The sequence below is a fragment of the Pinus tabuliformis genome, chromosome 7 (genome assembly GCF_031772625.1).
Source record: "Pinus tabuliformis cultivar Carrire ecotype Pingquan chromosome 7, CPIR1, whole genome shotgun sequence".
Classification (NCBI taxonomy): domain Eukaryota; kingdom Viridiplantae; phylum Streptophyta; class Pinopsida; order Pinales; family Pinaceae; genus Pinus; species Pinus tabuliformis.
Window position 1 is genome coordinate 1787897878 of NC_142293.1, and position 18636 is coordinate 1787916513.

Genomic DNA, 18636 nt, shown 5'->3' on the forward strand with positions numbered 1-18636 from the left:
TAAAGGAGATAATATAGTCAAGGAACATCCTTCAAAAGGTGGTGGCACGTGGCAGATAGGTGAATGAAGTAGGGAATGAGAAGGGGCAACCCTGGGTCACATGTTGGGGTACAAGGGTAGTTGATAAGAGGGAAGCCCACACTTGGGTTTATAATGTAATGGAGGGAGCAATCGTGGTACATGAGGTGCTCCGGCCTTGATTTTTCCACCCTTCTTTTATGCCTTTTCTCTCTTTTTTATGATTTTCTTTGATTGACTGCTTGGGGCTCAAGGGGTTAGAGCATGGTGTGTAAGATATAGCAGTGGTTCATCGCCCACCAGGGGTTAGGACAATCATGGGTTCCTATATGATGAAGAACACTCATAGAACCTGTAGGAACCAGGGTGATGGCCATGATGATGGGGTAGAGCTCATGTATTGGCTTTTTCCCATGTGCTAAAATGTTTTTGTTCCTACCATATTTTGCATTTTGTGGTACTTTTTCTTGTTGAATGTGGCCATATATGCTTTTATCTTTCTTTTCAACTGCATCAACCTTCGGGCCTCATTCCAGGCCATGACCGAAGGTGTGGGCAAGGGGAAGGGGCAAGGTAACCCTATGTGGACCCGATAGAGGGACGTGGACCCATGCGGTAAAATGATGGATGGGGCAATAATGGATGGAAAGTGGGTAATATAAGCAGATAAGGGAGCGAGACCACACAACCAAAATCAGGGTTTCTCGTGAAATACCATCCCTGGAACCAAATGGTCAATAAAAGAGAACCCCCGAGACTAGAATCTAAGGTTAATTCCTAAAAGGGGTCAAAGGGACAAAAGCACAGACCTAGTTCATTCTTTCCGCCGAATCCCCCCATTAATCCATGCCCAGAAGTGTCCATGATAAGCAAACTACAATACTCAATTTCCAAATGACAAGGCATACCTTTAGATTCGGGAGGCCCACCTTCAAACATACGATCATGGCAGATGGGTGAGGGACCACATGGCTGACTCACGTGGCAGAGAAGATGGCACAATGAGCTAGCTGGTGGCTGCCGACTGAGGACCATCTTGGAGAAAAAAATTTCTCCTAGGGATATTACCCACAAAATGGTGGGTAACAGGCCTAACATCTCCCTCTCTCAAGATCTGCGCAGGCTCATTAAAGGTTACGATTTGTTGGAGGGATTTCTAGCCATTTTCACTTGGAGAGGGATCCTCTCATATTTTTCTATAATTGAGCCTTAGAGCTCCTCATTGTATCATCATGGAAAAATCGAGCTACTTGGCCAGCGAAGTTTTGCTGTATTTTTGTACTGAATATTCTTTTTGAGTAATAAAGAATGTCTTTGGGGCACATTTTTATGGTGTTATTCTTCAACTCTTTATTGTAATATTTTTCAGATTTATTTGTGCTTAATGCTCTACACTATTTGATCCATAATTTGTTAGTTTCATTTGCCATTTTTTTGGATTAATTTATACAAGGTATCTTGTGTAATTTTCTGGATTGGAGGACCACTCTAGATCTAGAAGCACTAGTGGGATTTTGGTTGAACCCCTAGTCTTCTTTTTCATTGTGTAGTCCAATCCCTTGTGGATCTAACAAAATATTTTGAAGTGTGTATAGTAACATAGTTATGTAATTTTCTGAAATAGATCTTGAGCCTTTGGGGAAGTTTTTGATTGAACCAACCAACTCTCAAGCAAATAAAGGTTGAAGAACCCATATCGATTTTCCTCAAGGGCTTATCAAATGATTTCTGAAGAGGTAGTTTCTCTACTATAACTTGGAAATATTATTAATTTTAACTTCAGATCTATTTATTCTATGTGCTTTAACTGGTTCGATCTAGCTATTTAGAGCTTATTTAAAGGGTTTTCCCTTTCTGGCTTGCCTAAGAGTGGAGGTGTCCTCATACTGTAATGGCTAGCCATTGTATTTTTATGCATATTTTTTTCATTTATTTTTTGATCTAGTTTTTTCTTGTTTTAGATTTGATCTATCTCTCTTAGCTTGCACAGTTCTTTGTGGAGGTTTGAGAAGGGATTTTTGGGGATGATGTCTTCAAGGAAACCTACAAGGAGGCTTGAAAATCAAGTGATCTACCTTTTTGGAGCATATGCTATCCTTGTTCGTGGATCAAAATCCTTTTCCATTTTCTTTATTGTGCAAATCCTTGAAGAGGTTATAGACGGCTAGGGTTTTAAGATCTATAGGAATTTGTTGAAGGAGGTTTGAGGAATCAAGCAGATCTACACGTTTGAAGCCTTCACATCCTTGGCCGCTAACAAAAAGAGAGCCTCTCCCTCTCTTATGCACATAATTTCCGCTTGAAGTTTGCATGTCCATCTTTTCTAAGCGAAAATCTCTTGGAGGAAAACAAATTGCTTATTGGGGGTGATCTTCCATTGTAAATTTGGCCATAATCATTGTAAATATTTCTCATTTGCATTTCTGATATCTTAAGGAAGGGTATTGGCTCTTGAAGCTCTATTTTTGTAAACCTTTCTCTAGATCCTAAGCCCTCACTTCTCTCAAAGAGGGTTTCACTTGTAATTATAATAAAAGAGAATTTTTCTTGAAAGGAGCTTGGGGTTTTTCCCCTTGGTATCCCGTCTCCTCATTAGGTAGGAGGATCCTTTGGATGATTGCTTCTTGTTTTGCATTTAACTAGTTTCCTAGTTCACTTTGCAGTGTTAGTGTAGCTTAGTTTCTTGTTCATTGCATGATCTAATTTCTAGATCTAATCTTCAAACTTCATTTTTGCAAGTAGCTTTCATCATTCTTGAAATAATTCACATTTGTTTCATTGCGTACTTTCATTGGTTACTTGATCTAAATTGCATTTTTCATTGAAGTAATCACGCTATTTTCTTGATCTAACTCGCATTTGCTTCATTGATTAATTTTCACTTGCTTCATTGATCATTAGCATAAGCTAATCTCACATTGATATCATAATTTGTGCTTAAATTATTAATTGTTAATCTGATCATCAAAGTGGTATGGTATTCTCTATTGATAGTCATAAGACATTTCACATTTGAGGCATCTCTTTTTAATTGTTAATCTCATTTGAAACAATTGTATTAATTTATCATCTAAATTGCACTTTTTTTAGATTCTCTAAAATTTACCTCCAAGCATAAGCTTGGTTGATAAACATTTACTATACTTCCTCAAATATCATTCAATCTCCCTAAATTTGAGTTTGGATGAATGGTTAAAACGCACGACCTCGTAGTTCTCTTGCGTGGCTAGGTCCCTTGTAGGAACGAAGGCATGCCGGTTGTATTGAAGTCCTAGGTTGGTATCGTTAATGAAGCCATTGCTTCCTCATCCCAGCCTTCTTGCAACCACCTACTAGTCCTTACCAAATTGAAGGGATTGAGCGGAAGTCACACCTTAGAATAGGCATATAATAAAATATACCAAGATCACATTTACTTCACACGCTTCACCATAACTTTGTTTCATCTTGAATCAATTGGTTATTGTACACTTTAGATTGTGAGCATCTCATTCACTTGCAAGAACTTAATTTAATATTCTTGTACTTGTTTGTTTCATTTATATGCTCATTGTTCTTTGATATCATAATTGAGCATCTTTCATTTAAGTACCTAGTATTATCCTATTGCAAGTTCTATTTCAATCTTGCTGCTTATATTTCAAATTGGTGTCTAATCTATTTTGGTTTTAATTCACTAACACTTGTCTTGCAGCTTGCTATTTTTGTACTTTGAAAATCATATCTCATTTACAAGTAGTGTGATTTCTTTTTGAGTATATATCTCCTGGAAGTTATATTTAAAGGCACTGGTCTCTTACGATTTGTCTTGCAGGATATCTTTTGAAATTTATTGGATCTATATTGTTAAATCAATCTCTAATTTTATTTCAAGTTATATTGAATGGTGATAGCCTTACTAACCGTTTCCTAGAACTTGTTATCTCTAACGAGTTATCCTTTAGAATCTTCCTTAGAGACCACCCCCCTTAGCTTAACTAGGAGAGAGCTTAAATGGAGAGAGTTGGGAATAGGTGATGGCCCTTCTTTAACCGTTACCACAAAACAAAGCTTGCGGGGTCAAGGATTTTTCCCACATTCCTAGGTCTGCAAATCTGTGGACAACACTATCTTGCAGGTACTTGGAAGTATATTAATTATATGAGTGGCATTCTCGAAAGAGATACACAAGAAGTAGTAGTGCAGATACAAAACCTAGAACAAAACCATGGTAAGCATATAAAGCTGTTGTCAGTGTGCGCTGGAGTGAGAAGCAGAGTGGGAAGGGAGAGAGAGAGGACGGCTCTCGATCACTGTGAGAGGGCCAATGCAATGCTTGATGATGATGTTGTCTGACGAGTATTTGGGGCTAAGGGGGCTTGGCTTGTATTTTTCGATTTGAAATTGATAGAATATAACAGCGCTGGGTATGTTGGCTGATAGTTTGTCTGTATAATATATATTATCTTAAATGTAGTATTTGTGGTCTTTTGCTTTTGACCCCCATTTGTTTTAACTATTTTGTAGGCCCTAGGAAGTATATTAATTATATGAGCATCATTTTTAAAATAGATACTTTCCATCTAAAAATGTGAGTGTCTTTCCTTAGATGCTGTGTGTGCCTTTCCATCTAACTACTTCTGAGACCGACTCCTTGAGGAGCCATAAAATTTTGCCATGTCATTCGAAATTCAAGTAATACAACTGGATAGCATTCCACATGGGCTTCCTGATGTCAATGCTGAAATTGGAATATCCAATAGTTTAATATGGTTCACATTCTTCTGTTGTGTTACTGATATGCAGATATGAAAGGTAAGTAAGGATTTAGAATTTTACATGCATAAGATAAAATGTTTTTCATAAGCTGTAATTAGTTTTGGTGTCAGTATATATAATTTGCACCTGTTATTGAATTTTATTGCATTTGTTCTATTTTAAATCTTGATGAAGAGCTCATGCTGGTATCTTTTGTATTTTTGGATAAACTTGTTAAGAATATGGAGGATAAAATTGAAGCTTCTTGAATACTTGATAACATGTTCGTTATGACGTTATTTACAGAATTCTCAACAATCCCTCTGTTACTTTACACTTCAGTACCGGAGTTATTGATGTTGTAAGCAACAACAGGGGCCAGATGTCTGGGGTTTTACTGGAAGATTTGAATACTGGTAAACAGTGGATTCTAGATGTCAGGGGTCTCTTTTATGGCATTGGGCATATGCCAAACAGCCAGATTCTTGAAGGCCAGGTTGAACTTGATAGTGCTGGTTATGTGGTTGTGAAAAGCAGTGGAGCTAATACTTCTGTTGAAGGGGTTTTTGCAGCAGGTGATTTGCAGGTTAGATTAGCAGATATCTTTATAATTGATTTCTGAGTAATATGTTTATATCCTATTTATATTATAATGTTTTTCCTGCATTCCCAATCTTCTTTCTATGATGCCCCTATTCAAGTTTGTCAAAAGAAGTAATTGTGGGAACATATTGGAAAAGAAACAAATGCTGTACGGGGAATGTCACTGGCTTATTCTTTCCTTTTGAAATGATAATAATAGTAAATATCCTATTCTTAGAAAGTGGAGAGAATATTAGGCTAACATTTAGACTCTACCTTGAGAAGCTATCTTCTAGCTCCTGTTGAAACTTCAAAGGTTGAAGCTTTCTTGCCTTTTCTTTATTTCTATTCTTTGTTGTTTGGATGATTCATGGAGTTTGGATAGCTTCTTTTGTGTGTCAATTGAAAATGCTGCTCATTTCCCCAATCTCATACCAACGACTTTGATAAGGGTGATCACTGATCTTTCCTCTTCTTACCCTAACTTCTGACCTGTTCTTTTGAAAGGTAACTATGCATTGCATTGTGATTGAACTTCTCTTTTAGGTCGCCAACAAAGCCTTCCAAAATCCATCAATGTAAAATTAAAAACTTTGGTATACGCATCCTGCAGTCTTTCAAATATGGCTCTCAGATCTGATACGAAATGATCAATATTTTTTAAAATACAGAGACCAGAATTCTTCTAATACCACATTATATCCTATGACCTAATGACCAAAGATGTGTATGTCCTGTGGAGTTCATTTGGGGGCTTTAATATCAAATACTCTGGGGATTTGATGTGCCTGGGCCCTGTGGTCTTTATATTCACAGGTTTTTTTCCAACAAATATTCTTAGTCTGTGGTGGGGTTTTGTGATGTGCTTCGGAACTGAGCTTCATTATGCGAAATCAGATTGAAAAACAGAACATAAACAAATATATGATGCATATACTGATAGCATTACACCAAGGATTTGTAAACAATGTTTTTATTTTAAGGTTTGTACAAAATTTGCCACAACTTTTCCATTTGCAACCTTGGGAAATTGACTCTGCAACCTTGGGAAATTGACTCACTAGACTCCTGAGGCTAGCTTCTAACTACCTCCTAACTGGCTCTAATAAAACTAAAATTGGTAAATTAAGTATAATAAATATTAATTATAAGAGGTCACAACACTTTGTAAAAGGGCACCTTTGGTTATATTGAAGCAGCCCCTCATTGTAAAAATCATCTCATTAATATTTATTTTTATATATTATATGTTATTTTTTAATGCCTTCAAGCAATTACAAATTTTCTTGCATCATCTGGTATCAGAGCCCAGTTAGCATCAGGCCAACCGATCCGTACATCCGATTTCTGCCACCTGCCGCCTATCTCTACAGCCGTTGATGTGTCTGTACCACTACTTCCATCCACACATAGCTTTCATCATCGCAGCTGCCACTGTCCATACCATTGCCGCCGATCCTTGTTGCTGCCATATGATACTTCAGCTGCCCCTTTTCTCGGTTGCACTGTTAATTCTGTAGAGACATCCCTTACAGCTACCAATTCAAATTTTGTACAGCCACTGAATTTATTTCCCATACAGTTGTAGTGCCTGTACAAATTGGATGGTGACATCCCCATACAGATTAATTAATTAAACTCATTTGTATGATTAGGATTCATCAAAGACTTTACACTTCTTAAACTTGAACAATCAATTAGAGAACCATACAGGTTAAAGTGAGGATTTGTGCAACAAATTTAATCATTGGCCCTGCAAATCCATAATTAAAGTTTCGTCAAAATTGATTGGAAAACCCCACTGTTGACTAGGAAATGACCATGAACAAATTCAATACAAGGTTGGGCACACTAGAGTAATAGCAAAAGAAGAATGAAGAAACACTTGAGTCGTGAGTTGTGACACTACATAATGAGTTAAAAGAGAAGCACGATCTCTTAGATATACTGATCTATCAGAATCATATCACCTTACAACAAGAACAAACAAATTTAAGTGCCAAGGTCGATATAAAACATGCTGAATTAAAAGACCATTACACTGAGTTGAAGGATCTCATTACAAATTTTGTCAAGTCTCAAAAACAGCCATTCCATAGCAAAATCCTTCAAATGCTTTGAACCCTCTGAACCCATCTTGTTGAAATATGTAACTAGATTCGGTCTTCATAATGACATATGTAATCACGATTTTATGTATTTACTGTAAAGAGAAAAATAAATTTATTATTGTTGTTCTTGAGGCATTGGTTTCATGCTCAAGGAAATTTATTTTATAGGTCAAGCCCCCATTGAGAGCTTCTAGGGCTTGTCATTAAGTTTACAAGTCATAAGAGTCATTGTCATGTATGAATGATCCTTATTGGGCATGTTACATATTGTAAAGAAAATTATTTAAGTCAAATAGAGTCAAAGGACCCTCCAATACCAAGTCAAGATGCAAGCAACAAGTCGGCCTTCCAAACAGTGTCAAGTCAGCCTAGAGACAGTGACAAGTCAGCCTATTTTGAAGTGACTAGAAGCCTATATATACAAGACTAGTCGACCACCTTTGGGAGCATCAATCACACAAGAAACTCGATCCAAAAAGAAAAGAAGAGAGCAAAGAAATAAGGAGACAGAATGAAGAAGAAGTATACTTTAAGGTCTGTTTTTGGGTAAAAACTCTCACACGTGCGGGCTGAAGCTAGGGCATCCACTGCAGAATATAGACCAAATTACAGTCATACCTAAGAGCCTAAATTCAGTGCCAAAGTAGTCTAATTTGAAGGCTGAAGTCTTGAAGAGAAGGAGTCTAGTCAAGCGAAGGAGAAGAAGGGCTAAAATTGCCCTAATCACTTCACACGTGCGAAAGTTGTAGGAAGCTACAGGAGGCCGAGAATTGCAGGAAGAGAAGCAAACTAGTGTTGCAGGACCAAAGTCAAAAACGAAGTAGAAGTTGCAGCAATTTTAAGTCAAGGTTGACTTTGTTTGACTTGACAAGAAAAGGGCAAGGTTTGACTTGGTCTTGGAGGAGTCTTGGTCAAGGGTCTAGGTCTTGGAATTCGTCAATTGAAGATTCTATAAGAAGAAGAATTCTTGTGGGTTTTCCTCTCAAGTGGAGAGGTTTTGGCCCTAGCTGATCGCCTATATCTTGTGTCCTTTGTCTTATTGTTCTTTATGGTTTGATAACTGTTTGATGAAGAAAACACTAATAATAAACAAGTGAAAGAAGAAGCAAATCAAGCAAAGTAAAAATATACCACAAGCAGTTACCAATAGAAGAGAAATCATCCAATGTTGCTGCCCCTAGATTTCTCAACATGGTATCAGAGCTAAGGTGACAAGACAAGGAAAGGCAACTTAAATAAGGACACTCAAGGGCCGAAGCACTAAAGGATCATCAAAAGTTTCAATCATCAAGAAGGATCACTCATCTCAAAGGCACCACAAAGATAAATATTACATTATCATCTCGAAGGAAGTTACTAAAGAAGACCTCAAAACCCTAGTTTGTTCAACATTCTTGGGAACCTTGCACAATCGTCACCTCAAGGAAAAAGGAGACCTCAAAGACCCTACCTCTACTCAAAGAAAGAAGGACTACAAATTGAAGCATCTTGAAGTCCCTACATCCAAGGAAAGCAGGTAGAAGCATTGTCATCATCATCAAGGAATCAAAGTGATCTCCTTCTCTTTGAAGGATCACTTTTGAAGGAAGACATCTTCATCAAGAAGACAACTTCTATTATCAACATCATCATCAAAATCAAGAAGACATCAAGTTGAAGATATTGTCATCAAAGAGTATCTTCACAAGTAAGTATCTTTATGTCCACATTTGAATCTATCAAAATGACTTCATTTTGCAGGGAAAGCAATAAATTGGTTAGGTCATCAAACTTTCTTGCATGGAAGAAGAGCACTAATTTGATCCTCATAGAAAATGAAGTCGTTCAATCATGAAATCTCCAAAGGAAGAAGCTCAAGCTCTTGCAAAGTACATGAAAGGGGAAGTAAGGGCTCAAAGCATCCTTATAGAATCCATGATTCCATCAAAGATCCCCTCATACCCTATGTATCAAAATTGGAGACATCAAAAGAAATATACGATAAGCTAGTAGAATTATTCTCCGTAAGTATTGCTGGAGAAATGATATCATTAAGACAAGAACTCTATGTAATATTCCTAATTAGCCATGGCTAATTGGAATATTTGATTTTGTCCAAATTTTTGCCTTCTATAGTTATTTGTAAATAAAAGTGAGGAAGTGGGACATAACTCACTTTTAGAATAAAAGTCACTTCCTAGGTAGCACAACGTTGTGACTTAAAGGGGAGCCAAGGGGGCCAAAGGGGGACGCAGAAATGGAGCCCACGCAGACACATGGGGGAGCTGCGCAGGAGGGAAAGGACACGTGGCAAGAGGGGAATCACACAGGAAGAGGTGAGCCTTGGGATTGAGAGAGGCAAGGGTTATAAAAGAGAGAGGAACCCCCTCATTTGGATCATTTTGTTATGAGCATTTGTGATAGTCATTTCAACTTGGAGCACGCTGGCTGTTTAGCTAGTTTGCAGCACTGTTTAGTGCATTGAGTGTCTCCATTCGAAGATCTCACCCTTAGCCCTGGGGGACTTCGAGTGCCTGCTTGGGCAAGGTATTCCCATTCGCATTTCAGCAGTAGTTTCATCAGTCTTTTTGCAGCAGTAGTGGCAACGTTTTGGAGGACTGCGCAGCACTAGGAGAGGGACGCAGCTCTGAAAGACTGCGCAGTACTGTGAGAGGGATGCAGTTCTGGATTGAGGGTTTGTAGGAGGTTTGGTGTTGAGAGATAGAGTAGGGTATCAACCCTTGCATATTGAGGAGTTTTGGCGGGGGTTTCAGGCAGGTTTTTGGAGTATATCACTCAGTGGCAGTGCAGAGCAGTGAGGAACTGCGCAGAACCCCAAGGGGGTGATTTTCGGGGGTCGGCCATTCCACGAGAGCTTTCTGGGGTTATCTGGGTTTCTCTAGTAGAATCCGATTCCAGAGTTTCAGCTTTTTTCGAGGAGGGGAGCAGCCCCAAATCCTCATTTGATTCCTAGCAGCAGTAGCAGCACAACAGTTTCCCAGCAGCTTGGACGCAGATCAGAGAAGGGTCATTCCTTTGCTATTCTGAGTGTATTTCTTCACTTGCCTTGTGCAAGTAGAGGTGCCATCTACCTGATCACCTCCTGTACTCATTTTATTACTCAGTATAGTAAAATGGCTTAGCATTCTCTCTGCATTTCTTATGTATCTGCTTATGGTTTATTTGACATATATCGTATCACTGTTATTCGTATTTCTTTGAGCATTCTCGGCTATTATACCACTTGTGTGTTTTTATTATACTCTTAGACAGAGTCTGGAAAGGGCCAGGTAGCCTCCAGATCTCGTCCTCTTTTTAGAGGCGACATATCTGGTAAATGCCCTCCTAGTCCATCTCTGGTTGGAGTTTTCTTGTGTTTGGGTATATTCCTGATAAGAGATATTACAGTGGTATCAAAGCATAGATCTGGCTCAGCTTGTGGAGTTAGCAATCTATGACACGAGGGGAAAACCCTATATTTGTTACAGAGGTCAGAGGTACAAAGACTCTGGGTGTAGGTTGGAGAACACTTACGGAGAGGGAGACTGTGTTCCGGTAGTAGATGTAGAACAGGAAGAGCCTGTAGTGGACACAGAGCAAAGGGAGCCTGTGGTAGACGCAGAGCAAGGGGCCCCGATGGCAGATGATGACGGGAAGAGATTTGCGGATATGCTCCTCAAATCAGTGCAGGATCTATCGAGGCAGATTGAGGTGATGGGGCAGAGATTCACGGCAGTAGAGGCTAGATAGCGTGAGAGCCCACAGGTTTTCCAGGTTGGTGAGGGATCGGGTGCATCCCACCATTTGCTAGAGCAGCGTGATACTACGTAGCAGGTGGCCTCACATGCCCCTACACGCTCTACCATGCCCACCTTCTTAGGAGCAGACACGGGGGCCGTAGCCCAGCAGGAGGCAGAGCCCGGACATATGGGCGATTATTTTGCAGAGTACCAGGCCTATGGGTAGGAGTTCAGGGAAGCCCTCTCATTCAGAGATTTTGTTCAACTCCAGCAGGATAGCAGACCCCGCGACCATCACAGAGGGTACCGGCATTACCATGATGGTGACACCCACTGTGCAGCGAGTAGATTCCACTTGCCTACGTTTGATGGTTCATCAAACAGTTCGGCAAAGTCTTGGGTGGAGAAGCTGGACATTTATTTCCAGCTTAACCAGATGTCGGAGACAGAGGCCATCAAGGTGGCAACATTGCATTTGGATGGCGAGGCCCAGGATTGGTGGTTTCATGGGATGGTTACACTTGGGCACTCTACAGTGACGACATATGCTGAGTTTACTAGGAGATTGATGGAGCGATTTGATCGGAGGGATCTAGAGCAGCATTTTGTTGAGCTGATGAGGCTCAAACATACAGGGAGCCTAGAGACCTACATTGCAGATTTCTTGAGTCTCCGTGATGGTGCCAGACCTATCCACGACATGAACAGTCTATATGTATGTTGAGGGGCTAGTAGAGCCACGTCGGGGTCTAGTCCGATCCACTAGACTAGCCACACTCCAGGACGCTATCAGCAGGACCCGGGACTTACAGGATGTCTTACCCAGGACTCGGACACGTTAACCCCAGAGATGGACTTTCCAGTCTAAGGGGAAGGACGTGAGGATTCCACCTCCAAAGGGGAATCCAGGGCAAGTACAGCTTGATGATGATGCCAGGAGGGAGCTGAAGAAGAAGCGGTTGTGCTTCACATGTCAGGAGCCGTGGGCACCGGGACATAGATGTGCTGCTGGCAAAGCACATTTTATTGAGGTCTTCTCTGAGAGCAGTGGAGAAGAGGATGACGAGGATGATGGGGAGGCAGGAGATAGCCATGTCGTACAGGGACCTTTACCACCTCCACCACCAGCAGCAGGAGGTGCATCATTTGCACCCACCGGAGGGGCCCTTGCAGCATTGCGAGGAGTTCCCAAGTATCTGACGCTACGCGTACGAGGGACAGTGCGTGGCCAGCAGGTATCAGTTTTGGTCGACAGTGGGGCGACCCACAACTTCATCAATGCACAGATGGTTGAGCGGAGAGGTATACAGACAGAGAGCTTCGATGGGTTTTCAGTCTTGGTCCCAGGAGATCAAACCATGACGTGTGCTCGTTATGTTCCAGAGCTTTCAGTGACGATGGGCACCTACACCTTGACTGACCACTTTTTCGTGTTCGATATTCCGGACACCAACATGATATTGGGTGTTCAATGGCTTATCACTCTAGGGGAGGTCACGACAGATTGGAAGACCCTAGAGATGGAGTGGGATGATGAGAAGACAGGGAAGCATGAGAAGATTCAGGGACAGCACACATATCCGCCTCAGACTGTTTCAGCTCATCGGATGGAGGCAGTCTTCTGGAAGGGAGACATAGAATGGGCAGTGGAGCTGCGTGCATTAGAGGCAGGGACTACAGGGCAGACGGTGCATCCAGAGATACAGTCCATCCTTGATCGGTATGCCATAGTGTTTGGGGAGATTCCACCAGGACAGCCACCAGATCGGGGGTTTGAGCACACCATCGAGCTTGAGCAGGGTATACAGGCAATGATCACCACTCCCTATAGGCACCCCAAGGCCTATCGGGACGAGATTGAGCGGGCTATCCAGGAGTTGTTGGCTCTTGGGCACATTCGACCGAGCACGAGTCCTTTTGCTTCTTCTGTGGTGTTGGTGAAGAAGAAGGACGGTACATTGAGGATGTGCATCGACTACAGGGCCCTGAACAAGAAGACCCTGAAGAAAAGGTACCCCATACCTAGGATCGATGAGTTGATGGACGAGTTGAGAGGAGCACGGTTCTTCTCAAAGATTGATTTGAGATCTGGGTACCATCAAATTCGCGTGAGGGAGCAGGACATTCCCAAGACCGCCTTTAGGTGTCACTATGGGCACTTTGAGTTCTTGGTGATGCCTTTTGGGCTAACAAACGCCCCGGCTACATTTCAGTCCTGCATGAATCACATCTTCCGTAGTCACTTGAGGAAGTTTGTGTTGGTATTCTTCGATGATATTCTCATTTACAGCAGGACTTGGGAGGAGCATCTCCAGCACATTGAGACAGTATTGCGTATCTTACAGGAGCAGCAGTTCTATGCCAAACTCTCCAAGTGTGAGTTTGGGTTGACGGAGATGTTATATCTGGGACACATCATAGGGGTGGACGGAGTGAGGGTCCACGAGGAGAAGATCACGGCCATTAGAGAATGGCCGAAGCCGAGAAACGTGACGAAACTTCGAGGATTCATTGGCATTTGTACTTACTACCGGAAGTTCGTCAAAGGTTTCTCACAGCTTGCTGCACCCCTGACAGATTTGACGAGGAAGGGGGCATTCAGTTGGTCGGACACAGCGCAACGAGCCTTTGACAGGCTCAAGGAGGTTATGAGCAGCTGCCCAGTGCTTGCATTGCCAGATTTTACACAGCGATTTGTTTTGGAGTGTGATGCGTTAGGAGAGGGGATCGGCGTAGTATTGATGCAGGGAGGTCACCCTATAGCCTTTGAGAGCCGGAAGCTCCTTCCGCACGAGAGGTTGTATTCTATATACGACAAGGAGATGCTGGCCATCATGCATGCATTGGCTAAGTATCGGCAGTATTTGGTGGGTAACAGGTTTAGGGTGAGGACTGATCACAACAGCCTCAAGTTCTTTTTGGAGCAGAAGAAGCTACAGGAGAGGCAGCAGAAGTGGATCAGTAAGATCCAAGCATATGACTTTGACATTGAGTATGTCAAGGGTAAGAACAACGTGGTAGCAGATGCCCTTTCACGTAGACCAGCCACGTTGTCTCTTATGAGCTTGGATACAGACTGGAGGGCTCGACTCTTAGTAGAGTACTCCAAGGACAGGTTTGCATGTGAGGTTCTGGATGGACAGGTGGCAGATGACAGGTACAGGGTGGTCGATGAGATCATCTATTACAGGGACCGGATCTTCTTGACTGAGGGGTCTCAGCTCAAGAAGAAGATACTCCAGGCATCACATGATTCACCTTTGGCAGGACATCAGGGGTTTACCAAAACCTATAGGGCCATTAGAGAGAGGTTCTCATGGAAGGGCCTCAAGGAGGACGTAATCCAGCACATCCGGGAGTGTGATGTTTGCCAGAGGAACAAGGGAGAGATGAACCATCCCGCGGGTTTATTGCAGCCTCTTCCCATTTCGGAGGGGAAATGGGAGAGTATTTCAATGGACTTCATCACAGGGTTGCCCATGGTACAGGGCAAGGATTGTATCTTTGTCGTTGTTGATCGACCGACGAAGTACGCACATTTTTTTTGCCATATCCGCACACTATATAGCAGCATAGGTGGCCGAGCTGTTCTTCAGAGAGATCTTCAGGCTACATGGTCTTCCTAAGACCATCGTCAGTGATAGGGACAGCCGTTTTATGGGCGGGTTTTGGCAGGAGCTTTTTCGATTGGTGGGGACGGAGTTGACACCGAGTACTAGTTATCACCCACAGACGGACGGGCAGACAGAGATAGTTAACAAGTGGCTGGAGGGTTACTTGTGTAACTATGTCAGCGGGTAGCAGCGAGCATGGCTGAAGTTGCTGCATCTGGGGGAGTACTGCTACAATACTTCACATCACATGCCCATTGGTATGTCACCCTTCTATGCCTTGTATGGGTATCATCCTTTATCTTTTGTTGACGTGATGTTTGGTGACAACAGGGCTCCTGGAGCCAAGATTTGGATCCAAGAAAGTCAGGATATCCTCCGAGCTCTTAAGGAAAACATGGCTACAGTGCAGAATCAACAGAAGCTGTATGCCGACAGGGGTTGGGTGGAGAGACAGTTCGAGGTAGGGGACATGGTCTACCTACGATTACGGCCATATCGACAGTCAACACTGAAGCAGAAGGGGGCTGAGAAGCTCAAGCCCCACTTTTATGGGCCATACAGGGTGATACGCAGGATTGGACAAGTTGCACATGACTTGGAGCTGCCCCAAGGCAGCAAGATTCATAACATTTTTCATGTATCGTGCTTGAAAAAGGCATTGGGGCAGCAGGTGATGGTGACAGATGAGCTACCACCCATGGATGACGAGGGGCATTTGGTATTGTAGCCAAAGGCTATCATTGATACCAGGGAGAGGCAGCTGCGGAGCAGGACGGTCCGGGAATTCTTGGTGAGGTGGAAGAATTTGCTGGATGAGGATGCCACTTGGGAGAGTGAGAAGATCTTACAACACCCATCACTTCAGTTGCTTGAGGACAAGCAACATTTTGCTGGGGGAGACTATAATATTCCTAATTAGCTATGGCTAATTGGAATATTCGATTTGTCTAAATTTTTGCCTTCTATAGTTATTTGTAAATAAAAGTGAGGAAGGGGGACATAACTCACTTTTAGAATAAAAGTCACTTCCTAGGTAGCACAACGTTGTGACTTAAAGGGGAGCCAAGGGGGCCAAAGGGGGACGTAGAAATGGAGCCCACGCAGACACATGGGGGAGCTGCGTAGGAGGGAAAGGACACGTGGCAAGGGGGAATCACACAGGAAGAGGTGAGCCTTGGGATTGAGATAGAGCAGGGTATCAACCCTTGCATATTGAGGAGTTTTGGCGGGGGTTTCAGGCAGGTTTTTGGAGTATCTCACTCAATGGTAGCGCAGAGCAGTGAGGAACTGCGCAGAACCCCAAGGGGGTGATTTTCGGGGGTCGGCCATTCCACAAGAGCTTTCTGGGTTTTTCTGGTTTCTCGAGTAGAGTCTGATTCCAGAGTTCCAGCTTTTTTCCGAGGAGGGGAGCAGCCCCAAATCCTCATTTGATTCCTAGTAGCAGCAACAGCACAACAGTTTCCTAGCAGCTTGGACGCAGATCAGAGAAGGGCCATTCCTTTGCTATTATGAGTGTATTTCTTCACTTGCCTTGTGCAAGTAGATGTGCCATCTACTTGATCACCTCCTATACTCATTTTATTACTCAGTATAATAAAATGGCTTAGCATTCTCTCTGCATTTCTTGTGTATCTGCTTATGGTTTATTTGACATATATCATATCACTGTTATTCATATTTCTTTGAGCATTCTCGGCTATTATACCACTTGTGTGTTTTTATTATACTCTTAGACAGAGTTTGGAAAGGGCCAAGTAGCCTCCAGATCTCGTCCTCTTTTAAGAGGCGACACATCTGGTAAATGCCCTCCTAGTCCATCTCTGGTTGGAGTTTGCTTATGTTTGGGTATATTCCTGATAAGGGATATTACACTCTACAAGATGAAGATATCAAAGGAAGATGGAATAGCCTCATACTTTATGAGGGTATCAGAAATAAGAGACCAACTACAAGAATTGGGAGAAATAATGTCCGATAAAGAAATGACCACCATAGTGCTCAATGCACTACCAGAGGAATGGGGCAACTTTACATCAAGCATCTATGGAAAGAAGGAAGCTACCCCATTCAATGAACTTTGGTCATTATGTAAAATTGAAGAAACCAGATTGAAGGCAAAAAGTGATGTAGGATCAAACGAACAAGTACAAGCATTTGCTGCCATGGCTAAGAGGAAAGGAAAGTTTGGAAGGTTTGGTCCTCAGAAAAAGAACAAGAAGGATATGTCGAAAATCCAATGCTATGGCTATCATGAATATGGGCACTACAAGAGAAATTGTCCTAAACTCAAGAAGGACAACAACAAAAGAGGAAGGGAAGAAGCCCATATCATCGAAGAAGTGGAAGAACCTAAGAAGAAGAAATCAAAGAAGGAGGAAGTGAGATCTCTATTATGACTGAGATAATTTCCTTCACCGAGTTCTTTTTAGTTTTAGACAACTACCATGGTAGAAAGCATTGTAAGTATGATAGGATGCATCATATTAGAAGCATACGATCAAAGCAAGAGCTCATGAGATAATTATATCAGCTTGAAACGATAGCTGAAGTAGAATTCTACATGGATGTAGTAGTCATCAGAGAAAGGAAGTAGCTCTTGGTAACCTCATTAAAGGCATAAGTAGTACTTATCAATAGAAGAAAGTCATCTAGTGTAGAGTTCATCATACATCATCATTGGGAAGGAGAATTTGCAGGATGAGGATAGTCAAGATCCTCCATTGGAATCTTCATAGAAGGTTCACCTCTCTTGAAAGAAGCAAGTGTCTCACTGAGAATTCCACCTTGTATGGGATTCATTGTTTGAAAGAATGATGGTATGATGACTAAGGAATGCAACATGCCAAGATGGTTGAGGTACTCTCAAAAAAGTTGTTGAAGTCTAGATGGCCAAAAGAAGGAAAGAGGTATGTATACATGTATTTGATTGAGTCATGTCATTATATGGTTGCATGGGTAAATGCTCTACATCATAAGCATGATCGAAGAAGAAGAATCTCTTCCTTGGAAAAGATGCATGAAGGCATAGTTCACATATTGACAAGATGAAATCAACATAATATGTCCTCATATGGAATATGAGGTGGTTGAAAAATATGAAGGATCTATGTATGGAAATTCCTAGGAACAATATGTGAAGAAAGAAAGAAGAGATCGTGAGAAGTGCAACTATGGAAATCAACATCTGATGACTATAAGAATTGGCCATGATATCTCCATGAAGAAGGCATGAAGACCTTGGTAAGGTTTGCAAAGAAAGGAGACCCTTGACATTGAAATTATTGGAGATGTGCTTATGAGTGTGCAGGATGTTGATGTTGCAAGCAAGATGTCATGATGAGAGGCGATCACAAAGGTAACTTTGATGTTCATTTTTGATTTTTGAACAACATCTGGAAGGGTTGATACAGAGCTACTAAAAGAGAATTGCAGATGTCACCTACTACTAGCACTCATGTGGTTGGATGAAAAATCCTACAGGAAGCATGACGTGGAAGAGGTAGCTGTATGAAGAAAAGGCAAATGTGGATTAGAAGATCACTTTCCATTGAAGAAAAGTATGACATGACTGACACAGTTCTTGAAGGACAATGATGGATGGCCGATGCCCAACGAAGATGTCCCAAAGATGAAGGCTCCATAATGTTAAAGATGAATTTCGTGACATCAAAAAAAGGAGCCCCACAAGTAGCTGATAGTTCCATGATCTCCACCTAGAGCAGAAAGTTGCTAGAAGCAAGTCCTTGGTTAAGGGGGAGCTTGGACAAGTCCCTGGATAAGAGGGAGCTTGGGTACATTTCTTTTATAAGAATGGGTACATTTCTTCATAGGAATGGGTATATCCTCCCTAGTTGA

At 41.9% G+C, this 18636-nt stretch overlaps 1 protein-coding gene across 2 annotated transcripts in view; it reads left to right on the top strand.

Annotated features, from left to right (window-relative positions):
• The window catches only part of LOC149255503 (thioredoxin reductase NTRC-like), a 362592-nt gene that overhangs the window by 26552 nt on the left and 317404 nt on the right, over window positions 1–18636 (top strand). For both annotated transcript variants that reach the window (XM_089460504.1, XM_089460503.1), the window contains exon 5: window positions 5062–5341. In XM_089460504.1, the coding sequence (XP_089316630.1) occupies window positions 5062–5341 (280 nt within the window). The remainder of the gene's footprint in view (window positions 1–5061; window positions 5342–18636) is intronic.